At 44.7% G+C, this 22705-nt stretch overlaps 4 protein-coding genes across 7 annotated transcripts in view; 2 read left to right on the forward strand and 2 right to left on the reverse strand.

Annotated features, from left to right (window-relative positions):
* The window catches only part of LOC137599735 (protein tweety homolog 3-like), a 17140-nt gene extending 14997 nt beyond the window's left edge, over positions 1 to 2143 (reverse strand). For all 3 annotated transcript variants that reach the window (XM_068320819.1, XM_068320818.1, XM_068320820.1), the window contains exons 1-2: positions 1636 to 2143; positions 713 to 901 (exon numbers count right to left, since the gene is read on the reverse strand). In XM_068320819.1, the coding sequence (XP_068176920.1) occupies positions 713 to 838 (126 nt within the window). In that variant the 5' untranslated portion in view covers positions 839 to 901; positions 1636 to 2143. The remainder of the gene's footprint in view (positions 1 to 712; positions 902 to 1635) is intronic.
* A 1676-nt stretch (positions 2144 to 3819) lies between these two features.
* iqce (IQ motif containing E) lies at positions 3820 to 10522 on the reverse strand. 2 transcript variants are annotated; one of them, XM_068321331.1, is made up of 22 exons: positions 10277 to 10522; positions 10117 to 10190; positions 9833 to 9874; positions 9689 to 9734; positions 9464 to 9613; positions 9206 to 9277; positions 8953 to 9023; positions 8615 to 8728; positions 8483 to 8533; positions 8333 to 8403; positions 8185 to 8257; positions 7739 to 7779; positions 7467 to 7618; positions 6516 to 6571; positions 6195 to 6424; positions 5929 to 6027; positions 5452 to 5722; positions 5301 to 5369; positions 5096 to 5223; positions 4889 to 4980; positions 4664 to 4762; positions 3820 to 4528 (listed from the first exon to the last, which is right to left on the reverse strand). In XM_068321331.1, exons 2-22 carry the CDS (start codon positions 10165 to 10167, stop codon positions 4407 to 4409), a joined length of 2100 nt encoding a protein of 699 aa, XP_068177432.1. In that variant the 5' UTR covers positions 10168 to 10190; positions 10277 to 10522; the 3' UTR covers positions 3820 to 4406. The 2 variants fall into 2 exon arrangements, 1 of the variants encoding a protein (XP_068177432.1); XR_011036900.1 differs by having other exon boundaries at positions 4474 to 4528; positions 4664 to 4742; positions 10117 to 10522.
* Positions 10523 to 13906: 3384 nt separating this feature from the next.
* On the forward strand, positions 13907 to 18470 carry LOC137600234 (fascin-like). The gene is made up of 5 exons (XM_068321746.1): positions 13907 to 14797; positions 16037 to 16193; positions 16536 to 16657; positions 17054 to 17224; positions 17314 to 18470. Exons 1-5 carry the CDS (start codon positions 13978 to 13980, stop codon positions 17517 to 17519), a joined length of 1476 nt encoding a protein of 491 aa, XP_068177847.1. The 5' UTR covers positions 13907 to 13977; the 3' UTR covers positions 17520 to 18470.
* A 3034-nt stretch (positions 18471 to 21504) lies between these two features.
* Positions 21505 to 22443, forward strand: rasd3 (RASD family member 3). The gene has a single exon (XM_068322241.1). The coding sequence runs from the start codon at positions 21553 to 21555 to the stop codon at positions 22183 to 22185; it is 633 nt and encodes a 210-aa protein (XP_068178342.1). The 5' UTR covers positions 21505 to 21552; the 3' UTR covers positions 22186 to 22443.
* Positions 22444 to 22705: the final 262 nt, after the last annotated feature.

The following is a 22705-nucleotide window of genomic DNA, read 5'->3' on the forward strand; positions in this document are numbered from 1 at the left end:
CACACACACACACACACACACACACACACACACACACACACACACACACACACACACACACACACAAGCCCCTGGGGGGAATCTGTGACCTCGACAAACAGCACTAAGTGCTAAATACGCAGCGATGCGTGCAGCGGAACACACATGCGTGGCGTCCGGCGTGCAGCTCCATGCGCCTTAAAAAAAAAAAAAAAACGTCATAGAAACAGAAGCGCCTGCTAAAATATGTCAGTATGTAATCAGCCCTAAAAGAGGGGTCCTTAAAATTCCAGTGGCTACACACACACACACACACACACACACACACACACACACACACACACACACACACACACACACACACACACACACACACACACACAAAGGCCTTTAGTTAAACACTGAATGGCTCACAGGAAGTGGCTGTTGGGTGATTCAGAAGCACCTCCCATGGCTCAGGGAGCCGCCTCGCTCTCTTTCTTGCCTCCAATCACCGTCTTTTTTATCTTCCTCCCTCCTCCTCATCCTCCTCTTCCTCCGTCTCTTTTCGGTTCACGTCTCCCTCCCTTTCGCTCACGGCTGTGGGTGTCATCCCACGCCACGCCAAAAATCGTGAGGGCCAAACGTGGGACGCCGATTGCCGCTGAAAGTCACCTGGTTTTCTGGATTTTAATCCAACTGACTAGTAGTTTGGGGGGGTGGGGGTGGGGGTAGGGGGTGAGATGCTCCTTACCTTCTGGTACTCGGAGTCCTCCGGCCTGAAGTCGCTGCTCACCATCTGGAACTCCAGGTTGAAGTGGGGCAGCCGGTGGAGGAGATTCACCCACCAGGGCGGGGAGTAGTTCACCACGGCCGCCATCCCGTTTCAGGCTGTCGCTGCGCCTCCCCCCCTTCGGAAAAAACCGGATCCCTCACTGGAACGCTGAGGAGAAATCCACATCAGTGGGTTAAAAGGAGACAGAAACCGGTCCAGGTTCAGCATCCCAACAGGAGGCCTCAGGGATGTTGACACCTGGAGCATCCTTCTTCCTCCCCGTGGATTGGCTGCGCTCTGCCTTTACCTGTCCCCCTCACCTGCGCATGCGCAGTTGTGATTAAAAAGCGTCCACTAACACTCACTAAATGAATCCATAAGAACCTTTCTGTTCCTTCCCTACAGTTTTCACCATAATAAACACGGATGCGTCATGTTAGCGTCATGTAAACGCGTCATTACGCAACGCAAAGCAAACTAACGCAAATAACCCCGCAAAAAAAAAAAAAAAAATGTCATTCAAAAACAACCCCAGCATGTTTTCAACCATAAATCACCCGGTGAGGTCACACGTTTAGAGCACAACAGCATGGCTGACATCTATTTACGCTCATATGGAATAAAAAAAAACCATCCAAAACTGTGCGTAAAAGCACCGATCCGGAACCACCGGTACCGGCTGGAGCGCGTCGACACACGTCGGTCAACTCGATTATTCGATTTATATTTGATTTCATTAGCTATAATAACCGGATTAACCAACATTAACCCGCTTTGTCCGTCTCAAAGTACCGCAGTCTCCCCGAGTCGTCAAGGCAACTCGGCGGCAGACGCGCAGGAATCCGCCCGCGGACACGAAGCTCTGCTCCGGGGGTGGGGAGGGAAAGACTACCACCACCTACCTAGAAGAGCCGAAGCGGATGCAGAGTCTTGTCGAATGTCGTGTTGGGAATCCAGGCCGGCGTAGATCACACCTATTGTCTTCCCGGTTCCGGTGCAGCCGTGCCCTGCTGCATCAACGCGGCCGAACCGAGAGAGCTGCAACCGAGTCGGTGGAGGTTCCGACCGCATTGAGGGCAAACAAAAACAAAACAGCACCAAATGACGGTCACATTTCACCCAGGAAGCGTCAGTTGTCGACGACCTTCCCTCGAAAGCGGAGGGGATCAGAAGAGATGAAGGGTTAAAACTCCCGCAGCCCGGTCAGGAGGATCACCGCCGTGCGCTCACGCCTCGTTTGCGCTCTTCTCTCGGCTCCAAACGATTCGCGCGTCCACGGGCGCCGTTTCCCACGAACAACCGTCCGTCCGGCGCCTTCAGCGCTGCGGCTCCTCAATTGGATGATATTGCTGGAGCGTGAGGCGAACACGGCGATTAAAAAGCCCTGGAGGACGGGGGCTTTGCGGCAGCGCCAGCTCTTCACACAGTGGCGGAGGGCGCCCCCTAACGGCGAAACGGGAGGAGTGCGTCCGGATGCAGAATAAAATAACTCCCGTTATTTTGCGTCTTTTATAAGTATCTAATAAGAATGCAACCCATGACGTGTAAATAGATCCAGTTTGAATTTAATACAATACAGAATATATAACATAATATTTATAACAACAAAAACACGTAACACTTTGTCATAGAACAGGATGAGCTCTTTTTGAGTCTTGAATTTTACTATTTCTTTATTATTTTACTCTTGCCCCTCTCCGCTGACTTTGACTCCACACCTTTTATTAGAATTCATTTTATCGGCTACACAGAGCCATTAAAATGTATTTTAATATGGGTGTTAAGGCTGGGACAGGTCCTATCATGGCCACTAGATGGCAGTATTTGCTAAGATATTCTTCTCCAGGTTGTGAATTTTTCTGGCTGAAGTGGTGCATTTTTGCTGAGAAAAATGAAGAATGCATGTTCAATTTTGCAAAAGCACATGTGTGCAGAGGTCACATGTGTCAGAGGTCACATGTGTCAGAGGTCATGAGGTGCAGTTTCAGAATCTTCAGGTTTGACATTCGTTTTCGGTGGATAAAACCAGGCTACAGTCTGTGTGTTTTTATGTGTCTTCTCAACTTTGTCATCTCAATATAACTTTACCCACAAGTCTTGCAATGGTGTGCCGCTCGCCGGTGTGGGTCTTCAGGTGTTTTTTTAAATTCACTAACTAGTCTGAAAGCTCTCCCACACGTCACAAAAGCGTGGGCCTTCTCGCCCGTGTGGATCGTCACGTTTCGCTTCAGCACCGAACGGTCGCTGAATCTTTCCCCGACAGGAATACAGCTTCTCATCCACGTGGATTCTCACGTGGACGCTCTGGAATTAAACTAGAGTTCCATCAACTGGTGTCAAGTTCATCCTGTTCCTCCTTAATCCACGGAGGCTCCTCCAGTTCCAGACTGGAGCTCCTCTGACCGGTGCAGATCCTCTTGGCTTTTCTACGGATTTATAGTCAAAGATTTTCCCACATGTGTCAAATTCTAGATAAGTTTTACTCGAGTACATTTCAGAGTGACTTTCTGACACAGGTGATTTATTTTTGCTATCGTGACCTTTGACTTTTCCTCTCCTTGGTTTTGGTTCCGTTGATCCAGAACCTCCCGGTTCTTCTCTTTCCTCATTTTGGCTCTCAGATACTGGAGATGTTTTGAGGTGAGCGATATTAGGAAATGTAAATGTAAATTAACTTCACCACACAGAGCCCTAGAGCCTCGGTAATTACGCTAAAATGTGGACAGTCGGAAAATCCTATCACAAAATCGGCAATTTCTGTCAGTATTCGGACCTCTGGAGGACGACAGGTGTTTTAACCTGTATGTGGTCCCTTGGCCCCCCATCGTCTGTTAATTATATTAACGTTTCAGAATCGGATATAAAAAAAAATCCTATTTTTTTTGTCAAAGTTGGTTGAATTTTAGTTGTTTTTGGTGGGTTTTTAAAACTAAGAATCGAATATCTCCTCGTTCTTCTATTTTGATGTCCGTTTCTGAGATGGAAAGGACACAAAATTGTTCCTTGTCCAGTACTTCAACAGATACTTCAAGAGATTAACATCAATATTTTTTACAGTGTATGAAAAGAGCTACACCAAACGCAGGTTAAATGATAAAAAACATTTTATTATATTTTAGTTACACACATCATGTGGGGAAAACTGTACTCCTCTTTGTTGACCTCCATCCTGATCACCATCGTCTGTTTCTGAACACAAACAGTTGTGGTACTGGACCTGCTCTCCACTCTTCCACGTGTTTAGTATTGCAGCAGAATGATTATTAATTTATTCACAGTTTGACTCAATAGTGCATCAGCTGAAAATCACTCCTCAGTCGTACCTCAGAATGACCCAGTATGTATGAAGTGTATTTAGTGTACTGACATTCATATGTTACAAGTCAGGCATGTTAAAGTATGCTTCATTTCACACCTCTGAACTCCACAGGAATACAGTACTATATTGTGTTATACTTTGGCCAATGAAGCAGTGAGAAATTAGTACTTTTATTGCTTAACTGGACTTTTAATTTGAAAATCCACGCTGTAGGCACTTAGGGCTATTTGTCTGACATGATAAACCAGAAGAATCCAAACTAAAGTGAATGCAGAATTCAGCAAACATTTTCTATTTATCACCCTAACTTAATACTGGATTATCCCAGTTATCACATGCATCCAGACAAGACATCTATAACTTTAAGACTTCTCTGCTTCTCATTGGACGTGACGGAGACACGATGATGTCATCAGAGTCATCTGACTCCACGGCAGCCGCTGCGCCATCAGCTGTGTCGTGAAGCTTTGTTGGCTCTGCAGGAGACACACCGGCGCAGGTTGTTTTTAATGACCCAGCATCAATGCTAATATTAGCTTAGAACATGTACTTGTGTTTTATGTGTGGAGATTCCGATCTGACAAAACCCAAACTGTTACGTGACCTCTGACCTGTCGTTGGTGTCATCCTGGAGGGCTGAGCGCTAGACGTGAGCCAGGGACCTCCGTCCTCACCCTGCTTTTCATCCTCCTTATGGACGGGAGAAGCACCTTAGTGACCAGAGTGACATATTTTATATAAATACTTTATTATTATTATTATTATTTTATCATTTAAAAAAATGTATGTATGGAATATATACATTTCTATATGTACAATCTGTGTGTGACCCTCACCTGCTGTGCTGCCTTTGTGAGCCGAGCGAGATCTTCTCGGCACCGGTTTGGGCAAGTTGTTACCAATCAGAGGAGGCACAGGTGACACGGAGCTGATTCACACACAACCACACACACACACACACACATACACACACACACAAACACACAGAATTCCTGCTTGACAAAATCTCTTCCTTAAACGTCTTCCTCGCAAACAGGACTCACCTCTCTGCTGACGGACTACAGCGGGCCAGGTGACCCCTAAAGGCAGACTGTATCATTGTCATGGCAACTGCATCCAGCTCCGCTCCTATGGAGGATCCAGCATCACTGAGGTTTGCTGCTTCTACAGCCTGAAAGAAAGAATCGAGGATGAGATGGAGCTACAGGCAGAAGAAAATTAGGAAGGATATTTGGGTGATATTTGAACCTGTGTTTCCTTCAGCAGGTCCCGTCTGAGGACGTGTCCTCTGAGCGCTGACTGCAGCATCACGATGTCCTGGTGCAGAATAAAGACAGGTGGAGATAAACAGAGGAGTGTCTGGAGTTGTGTCCCCATTTCATTGGGGTTTGAACCCTACCTTGTTCCTGTGTTTCCTCCAGTTCCTCTGAATGACCTGCGCTGCTTTCCCTCTGCCCTTCTCCTCTCTTTCTGACCGTTCACCTCCGTCACCCTCCTCCGTTTCTTTCCTCCCAGCATCCCTCTCCTCTCCCTCCTCCCGATCTTCTCCAGCGGTAGCTTCCTCCTTCTCCTGTCGGGGCGTGGCTGAGGATGAGGGGAGCTCAGATCGGGCCGCTTTGCTTCTGTCCTTCAGAGTTTGGATCTTCGCCCTCAACTTGTCCAACTCCTGTCTGGGAAACACAAAAACCAACTAAACAACACAGAAACAAGCGACCAAACACGACCAGCTGCCACAGCAGACGTTCTCATGGTCAGCAATACGCTTTTTCTACATGTTAGCTAAGTATTCACTTTTATACCTTTTGCTTTCTAAAATGAGATCAGAGCTCTTTTGTTTTAGAAGAGAATCAGAATAGAGAGATATACAGAAACATACTTATGCTGATGCGTGTGTTTCTCCCATTCTTTGCCGCGTTCCGCTTCCCATCGTTCTCTTTCCGACTCTCTTTCTCCCTTTATTTTTCTGATTTCATCACTGAAAACACAAACAGAACACAGAAACACTCTAAAGAACCAGAATCAATGATTCTGTTTCCATAGCAACCATCACTTGGTTTCCCTGATATGTGCAGTGACATCAGATATTCAACATGTTCTACTTACATAACAGAGAGACTGAACTTTAAGTCGCCGCTCACTCACTCTTTACTCCTCAGCGTCTCTTCTAGCTCCGCCCTCTCCTCCTCCAATCGGCTGAGGCGTTCTCTCAGATGAGTCGCCTCCTCCCATCCCTCCGTGATCGTTCCCACGGAGACCACTGCCTCTGTTGCCATGGTAGATCTCAGAATCTCGGTCGGTACGGTCTGGGTCCCCCGATCCGATTGGCTGCTGCTCTTTGCCGAATGGGTGTGTTTCCTGCTGTCCTCCAGCCTCTGATTGGAGGAGAGAGGAGTCGGTGTGACGTCTCCTTGTGTGATAACAGGAAACATGTGACTGTGTGTGTTGACATGGATTTTGTCTAACCTTCTCCACTTCAAGCAGCCTTCTCAACAGCCTCTGTTTACTCCACTCTCTGTAACCTAGGAGACGCAGACACATCCTTATATTAATGAGTTTGAGAACAGCAGGTTACCTGATCATTTGTTTCTTTTGTTTGAAGGATTGAATTCATGACATGGAAATTACAAAAAAAAATTTCAGAGAAAAAAGCGAAAGCAGATAGTCCTCAACATACAAACACAATTATTTCCAACAAGTTTTTCGTAAGCTGAATTGTTCATAAGTCGTTATTTATTAATTTATAATCTATAATTGACATTTGAGGTAATTTAAATGTTATTACTCCTCTAAATAAAAAAGTATTATTCCCTCAGACTGACCAGAAACAATAATAGGACATAAAAACGACCCATAATAAAATAAAATACAGGTCGTTTCAAGTTCAGTCGTTCTCGATGATACGTTGGTTTTAAAAAATACGCAGAAAAGAAAAAAGTATTCGTCATTTTACTCGACTCAACTTTTGTCCTCCACAAATACTGGACTCTTAAAATCACTTGGAAACTATTAAAAGCACATAATATCATCTTAACGTACAATAACTAAATAAAAAGACGCATAATCTTATTAAAATGCGTACGTATAGTTCCAATTTCTACTGTCATGGGTCACTCGTGATTCACGCTATCGTTTTGAATTTGGATTTGTTTATGATAAACTTTTGCTCCTTATAATTTAATTCTTAAGGAGAAAAAGAAGAAAAAGAACTCTCAAAGAACTCTCCACCAGTTTTTAAGCGCATCCAACAGACGAGTTAGATGAGTGTTGAATATCGCGTTTGCTCTTATCTCCAAATGTTCGTAAGACGAGTGTTTGTATGTTGAGGACTACCTGTATTCTGATCGGAGGAATAAACAAGGCGACTGTCTTTCATTCTGGGGACCAAGACGAGGGGTGTCAGTGATGTTTTACCACCTTTGATTCCTCCTGCGGGGGGGCCCGTATCGAGCTCCCCCCTGAGGGCTGCGTTCTCCTGCTGGAGCTGCTTCAGGTTCTCAGACAGACGTTGGACGGTGGAGCTTAACGCCCTCTGCTGCCTCTGGGAGCATTTGCTCTCTGCTCGACTGCTGCGGACAGGAAGCAGCAGAGAAACGGAGGGAACTGAAGCAGGAGCGACGGATTTCTGGTGCAAACCCTGTCTAAGAACTTCACTATGTTGGCTGACACCTCAGAGGAGGAGTGTGTACCTCTTCTCTGACGCGTCTAGAAGAATCCTCAGCCTCTGGATCTGAAAGGCGACACAAACTTTATCATCTCAGATTAGCACCAACGTAACTATGGTATAACAGCAAGGACACGAACAGCAGCCATGGAGCGTGGGTTTATCCCAGTTTTTGTGCTTATTTAAGAAACTCTGGAAAATCCATATCCTGCAAGTTACTGCAACCATTAGGTTGTTGATTGATTACTCGGTCTAAAAAAAGTGATTAGATTAATAGTTTCAGCCATTTTTGATTTTAAATAACATTTTTGGGTTCCTGCTTCTTAATCTTTGGCTTTTGGATTTTTGGTTGGACAAAAAAAACAACAACTTTGGGCTCTGAGCTCTTCTCACTTTCACTGAAATTTCACAGACTAAACATTTAATCAATCAGTGGAGAAAATCTTCAGATTAAATAAGTGTGGATGGAACCTCTTCTAAGTAAGTTTCTACTGTGATCTCCAGCTCCTCCAGGTTGGTGGTCCGTAGCTCTCGTTGGAGTTTACTGGAGACAGAAAGAAGAGAATCTGAATATTTTGCTGCTCCATACACAAACCAAACAGACTTATAAGTGTCTTACCTCAGAGCATTTTCTTTTTCTCTGCACTGCTGTTCCAGCTTCAGGATTCTCTGTTTCAGCCCATTGACAACCTTGATGGATAAAATCAATTTAACTAAATCTTCTTAAGATCAAGCAGAATAATTAACAACTGGAACTGGACAAACTCACCACACTCCCGTCTTTTTTCTTATCCACCAAACTTCGAGTATATTCAGATCCCTATAATAAAAACATTCATAAAAACAATTACTGCGGTTCAAAGTGTCTGCGACAAAACCTGAGCAGCTTTTGTAATCGTACTTTAGTGGGATCCAACAGTTCTTCTATCTGTTTCTCTCTTTTAGCGTTATCTTCCTCCAGACGGCGCAGTTTGGCTTTCATTTGTCGGTTATCGGTCTTTTGTACCTGGAGAGTCTGCAGAGAAAATAAATAAGTAATAAATCTCACATCAATAAAGACAGGAAGGAAACGTTCACAGCATAAAGAATGCATACGTAAAGAAATAACTCTACACTGCTCTCGGCCATTGCTGACAACCCTAACCCCACCCCACCAACCCTAACCCTAACCCCAACACATAACGCATTAAATACCGAACTGAAGTCACTGCATTCCTTTTGTATTATTCATTCTCTCACCTTTTTGAGGTGGACAATCTCTTCTTGCATGTCCTCCTTGTCTTTGTAGCAACCCGTGGTGAAGGCGAAGCCTGAAACACATGTGGACAAACAGGGAGAGGATTCATAATCAAGTGGATCATCTCTGTCCACCGTCTGCTGACAGTCGACTGGAAACTCGTCCGTTTAGCACAGAAATTGACTTTAAAACTTTCTTCTTCTGAACTTTTCCTGACTTAGATTCCCATTCTGGCACGTTAACACACTCGCTCACCACTGGATTCAGAGTGGAGGTGTTTCCTTGTGCTCAAGGTCTGTTGAAGAAGCTTCGGTGTGACGTTGCACTCTGGTCAAGGAGACGGAAAGACAAAACATAAATGGTTAATTCCCATCAGCAGGCAGCTATTTTCATGAATCAAATTACCAAATAAACCAAACAAGTCCAAGTCTTGCTTTTATCACTCTTTACATTTTACATCTGAGTCCTGCAGCCACATCCCTGTTGGATACAGACACCTCTCTGTGAACTTACCATGGCCGTTGCTGAGGGACCTGAGATGAGCCAACCCGCCCTCCCCAGTCGTGTCACCTCTGGTGTCCCCCAGGGACGACCTCGGCGGTCTCCAGGCCGCCACCACCACTCTTCTGGGGTTCACATTCATACTGGTGAGGTATGGAGACCCTGCACACACACATCATGGAATTCAGAGTCAATCGTTTGTTTTTTTTGTAATATCTGGATAAAAATGGTACTTACCTATTAAAGAAGGAGACTTGCCAGAAGATCTCTTCCCTTTTGATTTCTGATGGAGCACATGCAGGATATTAGAGCAGCGCCCTGCCCTGAAGACAGCGTCTTAAGACTGCTAAGAGAGGGATGTGTGACACCAGTGACGCTTACCTTTTCCAGAAAGTCAGCGGAGAAAGAAAAGCCATCCTCCACCTAGTTTGGACAGAGATCTCAGTGAGGGATGAGGAAAAGTTTAATTCTAAGGGTAACAATAAAAACTCATGAGGAAACAAACCAGGATCTGATTGCTCCTGACACACATCCAAATTAAAGGTGTTTCAAAATACACTTTCACAACACAAAATGTTTGATAGATTCTCTGTTTAGATGCTGTTTTGGAATTTTATGTAATAATAATAATATATGGATTTGAGTTTTATAAGCTATGGACTCACCAGCTCCTCATAGTCTTCATCTGTCTGAACATCACTCGCCTCCTGAGACATCTTCACGGTTGAACTGGATTCAACTTAAATATAAAGTTAAGTTAAAAATCAAATATAAAGTTAAGTTAAAAATCAAATATAAAGTTAAGTTAGGAAACTTAGGCGCAACCATTTCATTGCTTGCGATCATCGGAGGCGCATCTCAGGCTGACCGTCTTGCTAGTAGTAAAAACATAAGATAACAAAAGAGATGTTAGCAGCGATATAAATCCGATTCTCGCCTTTAACACTACGTACTATCCATGTGACGAGCCGGTAAGAATTACTGCTCAAAATAGCTTCTAAAATTCGTTAAACTGACGATTTATCGACATGCATTTGGACGTTCAAGTGAGTGTTACAGATTGAGTCGTCTAGCAACCAGGTAAATAAGTCAATTTTGTTAAACGAAAGTCGGAGCCGGAAACTATCTAATTTTCCTTCAAAATAATAGCGTAACAAGCGTATAACGATAGCGTTTTCGTACCGGAATCCGTGTATTCATAGCGTGTGTATGAATATCAATACTTATTCTATAACAATTGAGTTCAAGTGATAAAAAATCTGTGATATTTTTAACCAAAAAAGTACATGCTAATCATGCATACACTTATTTTGAAACGGTAAGACGGATGTAAATATTAAGTGTGACTACTTGACGGAAGTAAACTCTAAACCACAATGTAGAACAGTGTCGTTTTCCCCCTTTCGCATCCTAGTCTCCGAGTCACTTCCTCCCTTTTTCTATTGGTCTAGAACTAAAAAGAGGCGGGCCATAAGGACTTTTCCTCCAATAGCGGTGAAGAAGGAGGTGAGCGAAACGAAAGGTAGAAAATAATTATTAACACGATAGCGTTCATAATTATTAGTTTTAGATATGAAATGATATTTTTCAAGGCATGATTGTATTTAAATAAATATAAATACATTTTAAATAATACATTAATATAAAACAGCACCAGTATCCTGTCATTCAAAGTATTTACTTCAGTGTAAATTTGATTTACAGTTTTATTTTCTTATGTTCCACCTCCTGTACCTTATTACCAATTATTTCCGATATTGATTGACATCAGCTCCCTTTACTATCTACATATACCATAAGGTTAAAGGAATAAAAAAATGTTTTTGTGTGGCATGTACTGACGCACAGTGCCAACTCTGGACCTGTAGAGGAGTATGTTAAAGGAGCATCCCTTTAATGCAGAAACAGACTTGAACAAAGTCAGAGAAGGAAAAGGAGACGCACCTGTCTGCAGAGGAGATAAGCATTGTTAAGGTATCAGGGGATGCATTTGGATTCGTAAAGTACTGTATATGCAAATGAATAGAAATCTACTTGATCCTCGTACAGTCTAATGTAAATGTCCCCTCTCTTTTGCATGATTCTTCATCCTTCTTTCTTACAGTCTGAAGAGAAGTCAATGGACTGTTGTTACTGTTGTTACTGAAGCATATAGTCTGTTTATACAGGCGGTGCCCCCCCCCCCCCGGGCCACACAGCCAGGAACACCATACTTTTGTTCAAGGGGAAACAAACCCATCGCAAATCTCATTCAAGACCAAAAAAAAATTTCTTCTTGAACACAAACAGTAATCAGTGGCTTACTTGAGAGAGAGATGAATGGAATACAATGATGAGCATACACCAAATGTATTTAGTATCATCATTCACACCAAATGTGGCAACTTTTATAACATGGCAATGTAAAAAAAAGAAAAGAAAATGTTCAAACAAATGTATGAAATACAAAAACACGGCTCCCACCGAACCGACTGTCACACACGTGGATCCATTTCACTGCTGCGGTTCCCTAAACTGCCAGATGGGGGCGATGTTGCTCGGTATCCAACATCAGGTAGACTCGACATCTCGGTGAAATTCTTGTTTCAGATGTCCCATTTTTATGTTTCTTCCACATTCAGCTGGAAACGAGTAAATTAAAGCCTGGATAGAAGTAAAATTTCCTCCATGCGCCTCTATTCAGTGAGTTCTTCATCAGGTATGTAGTCCAGTTGAGAAGAAAAAAAGACAAGAAGCCCCAAAATATTTTAGCTCCTTTGAAAGCCAACAAAATAACTGTCACAGTCTCACAGACACACACTGACACACACTCCTCATATCCCCTGGGCTTTTTAGGACAATAATCTGCATGCATATTGACAACTTGATGAACTTGCAGAACCTATACATATATGTTTATGCAGATTAACCCTCTGTGGACTGCTGATGAACCCTTTTTGTTCAACGGAAAACTGGGGTGGGGTGGGGGGGACTCATGTTTTCTCACAGTAAATCCAAAAACAAGTTTTTCAAGTTTTATTGATATCTGAGTGGAGAATGCAGAAAGGATCTCAACTAAAAGCGTATTTCAGTGTTAAAACCTGAAAGAAAAGGAGTCCCAAAGTCCTTAACTTTGAAACTGACCTGTCATCAGTCTGTTGGAATTACTGGGTGTGAGGAAAATATACACCCAGCAGCCCCATCCAGGATAAATAAAGGTGGATGTCCAGGGCGGGTGTAACGCCCAGTGGGGGTGGACAGAGGTGACAGATCTGCCCCCCACCAGCCAGTGGAACCACAAGGTCAGGAAACAACTGCAGATCCTAACGGAAACCCACCCCCTTAAATGTCCTGTTTCTACATGTTTCATTACATGTGCTGCTGCACATGATTCCACGCGGTTCTTCCTGTTGTGTGTGTTGTGATCTGATTTGAAACATTTATTTCAGAAACCTTGGGAGGGAAAAAAACCCAAACATTGAATATCAATTCAACACAATGAGAGGATAGTGTTCTTTAATGACAGCGATTTCTAAGCAAAAGGTTGTTTTTTTTAAAAAAATCAGATGTTTTTAACTTTTGTGATGAATAGACAGAACTTCAAGTCCTTCTGATAAACTTTTCCTCAGTATCTTCCTGCCAACGCGGCGCTGGAGACAAACGCTGCTCTGTCAGCCGGTGAATGACTCCATCCATGCAGAACTGATGGCGAGCAGATCTCAATTAGTGGGGCGGAACGAAGGGAGAGGAATCATGAAGGAATGATGCTGTTTGTCTCTTCATGACCAGCGTCTCCAGACGCCCTTCATCTGTTGAGACGCTGCTGATGAAGATCCAGACTCCAGCTTCAGGACGCGTTCCTGAGGAACCTTAGAACATTCCTTATGCGGGCCTCCAGTTCCTGGAATGTTCTTCAGGACTTCTTCTGGAACTGAAGCTAGCTTCTTCTGGAACTTAGTTCTAGTTCCGTCTTCCTCACAGATGGAGACATCTTCTCACAGGATTTCCTGATCCCTGATGGAATCCATCTCGGATTCCAGTGTAGTAAAGCATCACCAAGCAGCAGCTATACGCCTCACATATAGGGGGGGGGGGGTTTACATCTGATTTACAAACCTGTTCTCTTCTGAGGGATGTTCCTCTGGAGTTTGAATCATTTTTGAGACTGAAGCTTTCATTTAAAAGAAGCTTTTTGTGCTGATTGTGGGGGGGGGGGGCTCTCTTGTGCTGAACTATACAAAGAGTTAAACCCTCTGTACGTGAACAGGGTTAGGATGGTTTGACAAATTTGCTGTAATCTCCCTCCAGCTCCTCCGCCTGTATCTGGGGCGTGTGCTGCCGTCATATTATAATTTAAAAAAAAGAACCCTCCCCGTTCTGCAGCTCCAGCGACTCGGATTTGCAGTCAGGGGGGGGGGGACACTCCTCATCATCAGTCATCACCCCTCTCTCCTCCTCCTCCTCCTCCTCCTCCCTCACATTCACCCTTTTTTCCCCCCCTCCTCCAGACCAGAACCGCATCTCTCCTCCTTTGACGCGCAGCCACCATGTCTTCAGACGAGCTGCTCCAGATCCCCCTGGGGCTCATCAACAGCGCGGGGAAGTACCTGACGGCCGAGACCTTCGGCTTCAAGATCAACGCTTCAGCCAGCAGCCTGAAGAAGAAGCAGACGTGGACCCTGGAGCAGACCGGGCAGGACGGCAGCGCCGTGTTCCTCCTCTCCCACCTCGGCCGGTACCTCGCCACGGACAAAGACGGGAACGTCACCGCGGACAGCGAGACCCGCGGCCGGGACTGCCGCTTCGTCATCGCCGCGCACGAAGACGGGCGGTGGTCTCTGCAGTCCGAGCCCCACGGAAGGTACCTGGGGGGCAGCGAGGACCGGATCACCTGCTTTGCGCAAAGCGCCACGCCGACCGAGAAATGGAGCGTGCACCTGGCCGTGCACCCGCAGGTCATCCTCTACAGCTTTGCGCGCAAACGCTTCGCCCACTTGAGCGTCCAAGGGGAGCGACAGGAGGTGTCAGTGAACCGGGATATTCCCTGGGGGGTCGACTCGCTGGTGACGCTGGTCTACCGTGACCAGCGTTACCACCTGGAGACTTCTGACAACCGGTTCCTGCGTAATGATGGAAGCCTGTCCACAAAGACAGACAAGGATACCGGCTACATGTTGGAGTTCCGCTCCGGGAAAGTGGCGATCCGTGACTGCGACGGGCGGTACCTGGCCCCCGTGGGGCCATCCGGGACCCTGAAGTCTGGGAAAGGCACCCGGGTGGGGAAGGATGAGCTGTTCGGCCTGGAGCGCAGCCATGCGCAGGTCGTGATGACTGCAGGGAACGAGAGGAACGTGTCCACGAGGCAAGGTGAGGCTCTACAGCGCCACATGCTGGTGGAAAAATCACACTGACACACACATAGCACCTGAATGCATTAATAGAATAAATGTGGAGTGTGTGTGTGTGTCTGTTTAAGAAACCCCTCAAACAGAATGTGAGACTTGGGTTCCCCATTTATCCCCACACCATGTGTTTCCCATTATCATGCGCTCACTTTCTCCCCACTCTCCACCCCACCCCCACCCCCACTTTCTGGCCTAGCTTAACATTTTTTCTGCAGTAATTCTACCCTTGCTTTGCGGCTGCTGGTTGAGAGTTGGCGTCATTCTGCAGTTTCACCATCATTCTTTGTCTCAGAACAGACTGAGAACAGACAGAAAAACCAGGAGGGGTTCATGTAGGAGATAAAAGTGATAAATGGATAAATGTGTGTGTGTGTGTCGCATTCCAAGAGTGATGAACCGTGGGAGAAGAAAGATAATCTTTGTCTCAATGAGGTCATTGTAGGGCAGTGATGTTTGACCTGGTCTCTTAGTGAAGTCTTGGCAGGATAGTAATAACAGGTCAATAATGTCCATCCGTCTAAGGTGAACCCAGAAGGTCCTGGTGAGATACGAGACTCTGCTCTTCTCCCAGGGAGTCTTTAGGAATTAAAGAAATAGACTTACATCTTAAAACACATAATATAAATGCAAATTCAATTCAAAAAACTTTGTTTGTCCCCAAGGGGCAATTGAAGAAAGGCAAGCTGAAATATCCATCATGGGTCAAAGTCATGTGGAACGGTGCTACGATTCCGTCAGTCTAGTTTTACAGCACATATATCATGTGTTTTAGCAACATTAAACATGCTTTGGTTTCATCACATGTGATTTCAGTGTTTCAGAGGCAGGAGGAAGTTCTTTTCAGGGAGTCTGAGTCTCATCCTGACCCCAGAGGCTAAACGTACCAGAGCATTTAGCTGCCTGATATTTCTCTTTAACCAAGCCCTAGTCTTTTAATCCATAGCTCTGTCCTGTAAGTATATAGTATAAAAAGTGTTTGCTTTTGCCAGGCTTGTCTGATATAATTTTCACCATGACTCGTGACCTGTTATTAGTCCCTGGCAGGACATCCTGTGTGCGGGTCCAACAATACAGCGAACCTACATCCACGCCTTCGGAGCTCAGGACATTCTGTCTGATTCAGTGAATTCAATCAAAGTGTAGGAAGAAAAGAAGAAACACCAGAGACTGAATGGAAACTGACTGAAAAACTTTCTTCTAGGTATGGACCTGTCAGCCAATCAGGATGAAGAAGGAGACCAGGAAGTGTTCCAGATGGAGATGAGCCGTGAGGAGAGGAAGTGTGCCTTCAGAACCTCTGCTGGGAAATACTGGACCCTGACACCGGGTGGAGGACTGCAGTCCACCGCCTCCACCAAGTAACCACACACACACACACACACACACACACACACACACACACACACACACACACACACACACACACACACACACACACACACACACACACACACACACACACACACACACACACACACACACAATAATGAATAACGCTATGATAAGGCATCATAGGCAGAGAAAGAAGGGTGATGTCATCCTGGGAATATTAAGTTATAAATATAAGTTATCATCATTAAATCAAATCGACACATGACCTACTCATTGTGTGTGTGTGTGTGTGTGTGTGTGTGTGTGTGTGTGTGTGTGTGTGTGTGTGTGTGTGTGTGTGTGTGTGTGTGTGTGTGTGCGTGTCACAGGTCAGCTAACACCTTGTTTGAGCTGGAGTGGCGTGACGGTCGTGTGTGTGTGCGTGCCGCTAACGGCAAATATGTGGTGGCCAAGAAGAACGGGCAGCTGGCAGCTACGGTGGACAACGCAGGTCAGTGGTGTTACTGAGATTTATGAACTGAAGGGGAAAGTAGCTGAAGAGAAATCGAAGTCTGAATGTAAAAAAAAATACTCTTATGATTCTCTTGGATAGTTTGATCCTTGATTGATGGAGTTCTGTGGGTTTAATAACCTGACAAATTAAAAGGATTTATGTTATAACAGAAACAAACAAACATAGTTTTTCTGTGTAACTGTTATGTTTGTAACTTTAATAAGTAATTAATTCAGTTATTCCAAATTATAGTTACTTGTATTATACATTACATTGATTTAGTTACATTTATTAGTTACATCTGACCCTTTGAGGACAGCCATGATGCTGATGTGGCCCCCAGTGAGAATGAGTTTGACCCCCCCCCCTGCTCTAATCGATCCGTCTCTCCAGGGGAGGCTGAACAGTTCCTGATGAAACTGATCAACCGTCCGATCATCGTTTTCCGCGGCGAGCACGGCTTCATCGGCGCCCGTAAAGCCGGAACGGCGACCCTTGACTCCAACCGAGCCTCCTATGATGTTTTCCAGCTGGAATTCCACAATGGAGCGTACTCCCTCAAAGGTCAGGAATCAGAAACACACACATGACCTTTGGGTTACATGCACGTGGCGTGAGTCAGGATTCAGGAAGTGTGTGTGTGTTCTCTCTAGACTCCCAGGGGAAGTACTGGTGCGTTGGAGACGACTCCTCGGTGGTGTGCAGCAGCGCCACTCCTGTCCAGTTCCTGTTTGAGTTCTGTGACCTCAACAAGATGGCCATCCGTACTCTGGAAGGGAAGTACCTCAAAGGAGACCATGCTGGGGGGCTAAAGGCCAGTGGCGACTCCCTGGACAGCGCCACCTTATGGGAATACTGAGAAAGCACAGCTGGACATCGATGTCTGAGACAAGGCTTCAAAATACTCACATATACTGGAAGTTGTTTTGTTTTTTTATTTGTGCGCGTGCCTACGTGTGTGTTTATCCGGATGGATGCGTGTGTTAGATATCGGTATCGGTATCTCTTGTTTCGGGGCTTTTTACTGGGGATTTGTGGTGTAATGAATGTAAAACAGTGTGTTGACGCATTATTCACTCACTTCCAGTCAAATTTACACAAGCCGTGCCCGACAGGTGTCGGCACGAGGGCCGTTCTTTATACTTCTACTTATCAGTGGTCGTCTAACATGTAGAATTCTCTTCTTCATAACTTAATATCTAGTCTTTTGCTAAATGTTCTGCTGGCTCTATTTCACCGCTTTCATCCCCCGTTTGCTCTCAAACCATAAAGCACAACACACACCAGATAGAAGAGTGTTGCTGGTTGTCATGTTTCTGCTGTAAATAAGGCTTTATCCATCACTGAATGTCCACGAAACGCATAACCGTAAAGTTTTCACGTGCATAAGATTGTTGAGGATGACAGATGCGACATCTTTGTCTCTACACAACCTATTCCTCCTATTGTTAGTGTAAAAAGGCAGGCAGACGAATATGCATATGCGTCTAGAGAAAGGACCTTCCTCAGAATGATCAGATGACACAAACGCGCCACAAATCCATAAACATATGCAGATGTTTTCAACTGTGACGCAAAAAGCTGCACAATATCAACACGGATAAATAAAAGCACAGGTTTGTAGTGATGAAGTGTCGCCGTTCGACGGCGGCTGCTGCTGCTGCTGTTGTGAACACGATGATGGAGTCAGTTACTTGTCATCTGTTGTTGTGTCCGTGCCTTCAAGAGACCGTCGGAGTCTTTTTCTTTTATTCGTGTTTGTACATCTGAGCTGAAAGAAAAGCCAAATAAAGTGTTCCCTCAAAACAGACTAACTCCTTCTTATTCATTCCTTTTTTGTTGTGTTTATTCGGGCGTTTATTTTCACCGAGGGCCACATCAGCATAACGTCTGTAATCAAAGGGCCAGACGTAACTTCTAAATGTATGTATGTACTTATAAATGTAACTCTGAATTTATTACTTATTCAAGTTAGTTACGCAGAAAACATGATGTTTGCTTGTTTTTTCTGCTCTAACATAACTCCTTTTAATTTGTCAGGTTATTAAACCCACAGAACTCCATCAATCAAGGATCAAACTATCCAAGAGAATAAAGTAAAATAACATCAAACACAAGTTAGAACATTAACTTTGTTCAAAACGCTTCTGTCAAAGTTAAAATGAGCTTAATTACTGCATTGTGGGAAATGTAGTTTTCTTCAAAGCACACTTTTGACCTACTCATTTTTAGATACTCTGACCCCTTTATGCTCAAGGGTCAAGGTTTAAAGTCAAGGTTTATCCAACATGGCAACCACACCATCCCTTTTCTGATCAGAAAATCTCTTATTGTGATTTCTACAAACACTGTTCTGTGTGGGAGAAGGAAGAAATCGCCTACATCCTGCCCCCACCCCCCACCCTCACCCCTCTTGAGATTTTGCTGATCCAAAACAATCCAGAATAAAAGCAGGTGAGGGCAGAGGGAGGCGACCTGCTCTACTTTCTCAGAGGAAACTCGGATCGCTTCATTCGAGGAACACAAACTCCGTTATTCTGATTCACATGCGTTACAAAGCAGGCATCTCAAAAAAAAGCATCCTTCCATCTCCGCTGCAAGAGCTCTGCATGTTGCCACGGTAACAGGAGTAGAGAAGAGCTTTTTTTTTTCCTGCCATGTCATAGGCATACATGGAGCTTAATAACGGTTGCGGTTGTCTCAGTCAGTAAATAGAGATGTAGTTTCTTGGGCGCTGACTGAATGAGGAGCTTTTAAATAAAGACCTGGAGATAATGAGACGTGTGATGGAGCCTGAGTGAACGGCAGCTTCCGCTTTGTCGGCACTAATACAATAAGACCCCCATTCCAGCTTATTTTCAGTTGGTCTGTGATGTGTGCAAACCCAGTAAGAGAAAACATATAGGAGTGTGTCACCAAACGCCCCCCCCCTCTCTTGGGAGAAGCTAATGGGGCATTTGGGTAGAAGAAGAGAGGAAGAGGAACATGAGATGGAAGAGGAAGATGAACATAATGATTTACAAACCCCAGCATGGCAACATGTGCTCAGTAGCATTAACGGAGCCTACTCTGCTTCTGATTGGCTGACTGATAATCTTACTTCAAACCTGTCTCACTAACAAAAATTAAACCAACCATTGATGACCAATCACGAGGGGGCAGGTCTTGTCTGGTAAAAGCAGTGGAGTCCATTAAATGTTCAGCAGCCACAGGCTCACTGTCACAGTTACGCTTGTTGGATTGTAACAGTAATAATTGTGCCCTGGAGAATAAAAAAACTATTTTAAATATCAATTGAAGAACTTTACTTTGCCCTTCATTCTACCACAGACTCTACTGACACATAAGACACCTGACACTTAAAGTCCTGATTACACACACACATACACACACACACAGACACATATAATGACAGTTTATGTTGTGAGCTGCACCTCTATATTTGGACTATAACACATTTCCTTTGTCTACTGTTGCCATCTAGTGAGCAAAGTGAAGGTAAATTTAATTCCATTATGTCCACAATATTCTCTGTCAAATGCTCTATGTAGATGCCTCTATCTTATAATATATTCTTATATTTTAGAAAACTTTTGTGAATGCAGCCTCTTTCAATGCGGTTGCTATAGAAGCATCCTCTGTTGCTAAGGAGTGGGACCCCATCCATTAACCTGAGCACAGACTGAGAGACAAGCTTTATTCGTTCAACATTGTTCAACAGTCATGTGACTGAATGGGAGCAAATCCCTGCAGGCAAGTTCTCAAATTATGTAACGCGCCTCTGAAAAGACAGTAATTTGAATTTTATTTATCAGCATATCAATGCACATGATCAAAAAAAAATCACATCTGACCAGGAAGTGTTTGCACTATGTCTGTTTGTCCCCATAATTTGGACCTTTTTTTTTAAAAAAAAGAAAGAGTTTATTCGCACTCCTGACACTTCTTTTGTAAATTAATCTGAGTGGAATTACAGGAGGTTTCTTGACAAAGAAGTTTTAAAATTTGCAATTCATGCTGGAAGTGAATCCGCCTGTATGAAAGGGACACACACCACAGGATGCCTGACAACTGCATCCACGCTGTTGCAACAGGTGTGTTAGATTAGTTCTTGGCCAGTTTGTTCTTCTTTTTTTATGTAATTTGTTCATATCTTATTTGCCCCCCTAGTGTTAAACAGGAAGTACTGACCTTCTTCAAGGTTACAGATAAGGCGCAGAACAAACGAAAGCACACACCCAAATGCACGCACACATGAACTAACTACCATGTTATCTGTTTGCCCAGCGATAGCCTCATCCAGCCAGATAACATGAGTCAGTAAGAGACAGAATTCAGCTCTGTGTCCTAAGAGAAAGATGGAGAACTTTGAGAGATGTTCTCTGGATGACCTAGAATGATCAGAGCTCAAAGCTTTTCTTGCATTTAAGTCATTTTTCCAAAAGAAAATAAAACCCACAGCGTCTGAAACCAGTCACATGTTAGTTATTGTGTTGTAGGTGGTTTTTGTTATATTTTTCTAATTTCTTTTCACGTTTTCAGTGTTGTAACAATAAAAAAAACATGTAAATATAGGATTAATGTTATAAAATACAGTAAATACATGCAGGTGATGGAGTCTGGGTGACTGTCCGTCGATCCAACACGACTGTCCACTGTTGACGTTCACTCCACTCGTGTTTCTGTGCGTGTTGCTAAATGTCAGAGCTGTGCGTGCCCCCCCCCCCCGGACGCACGTCTGAACTTGACCTGCTTTTCTTTTTCCTCCTGCCTCACCTCCTGGAGGGAGACAGATGAGAAGGAGGGCTCTTATTGGTGGAGAACGCCTATAAAGGTGTAACGTGGAGGCTGGAGCTGCTGCCACAAGCGGACAGTGCGCGCACAGACCCGGCATGTCTCCGTCAGGACGCCCGGACACCGCCCGGCTGGTATTTCTCGGTGCGGCCGGTGTCGGTAAAACCGCGCTCATCCACCGATTCCTCCACGACCGATTCGAGCACAAATACACTCGCACCGTGGAGGAGCTCCACGTGCTGGAGGTCGACATGGGCTCCGGTAAGATGCGTCTGGAGATCTTGGACACCAGTGGCAGCTACTCCTTCCCGGCCATGCGGGAGCTCTCCATCCGTCACAGCGACGCGTTCGCCCTGGTGTACGCGGTGGACGACCCCGGATCCCTGGAGGAGGTGCGGCGGCTGCGCGACGAGATTTTGGAGCTGCGCGGCTGCAAGTGCGCACCGATCACCGTCGTGGGAAGCAAAGCAGACCTGACCGAGAGCGAGGGTCGGGTGCTGCTGGCCGCTGATGTCATGGCCACAGTGGAGGACGAGTGGGACGCCAACTTCGTGGAAGCGTCTGCGCGCACAGGTGGGAACGCGATCGGAGTGTTCGGAGCGCTGCTCCAACAGGTGGAACTGCCGCACCGGCTGAGCCCTGCGGTGTTGAGGCGCAGAGACACGATCCCCAGACCTTCTGTGAAGAAAAGACCCCCCCTGAAGAAAGCCAACAGCTGCGTTCTGTCGTAGAACAATTAAGTTCTGCGTTTGAGGAAGCTCTGCAGCTGGACTGCGCGCGTTCAGGTGTTGCGGGTCATCACGGTCATGACAGCTGGATTGTCCAGATAGAAGGTCTCCTATGAACTAGATGATTTACTGTCCCAGAAACTCCCGACAGTAATGTTCCTACTAGTTTAACAGGAACCATGAGCTGCTTTCATCTTTATATGTTTTTTTTCCACTTTTTTGTGTGCAGAATGATATTTTGTATCCTAAGAAAATAAAATATTTTGGTGAGCCATGTCTGCTGTTTCACACTTTGTTAATTTACAACACTTCATATAATTTGGAATGCAGTTTTATTTAGCCCATGAAGGGAAATTAATTTCAAGAAAACAAGCAAAAACAAACATAAACAGAGAAGAATACATTTTGTCTTTTATCAAACTTGTCCTTCAATAACCCAAAAGGTCATAAACAATGATAAATAAGAAAAGCATCAAATGATTTTGTGGAGTGGAGGATGTGATGTGAGGAAATGCTTTAAAAT

This window comes from Antennarius striatus, chromosome 8 (genome assembly GCF_040054535.1).
Source record: "Antennarius striatus isolate MH-2024 chromosome 8, ASM4005453v1, whole genome shotgun sequence".
Lineage (NCBI taxonomy): Eukaryota > Metazoa > Chordata > Actinopteri > Lophiiformes > Antennariidae > Antennarius > Antennarius striatus.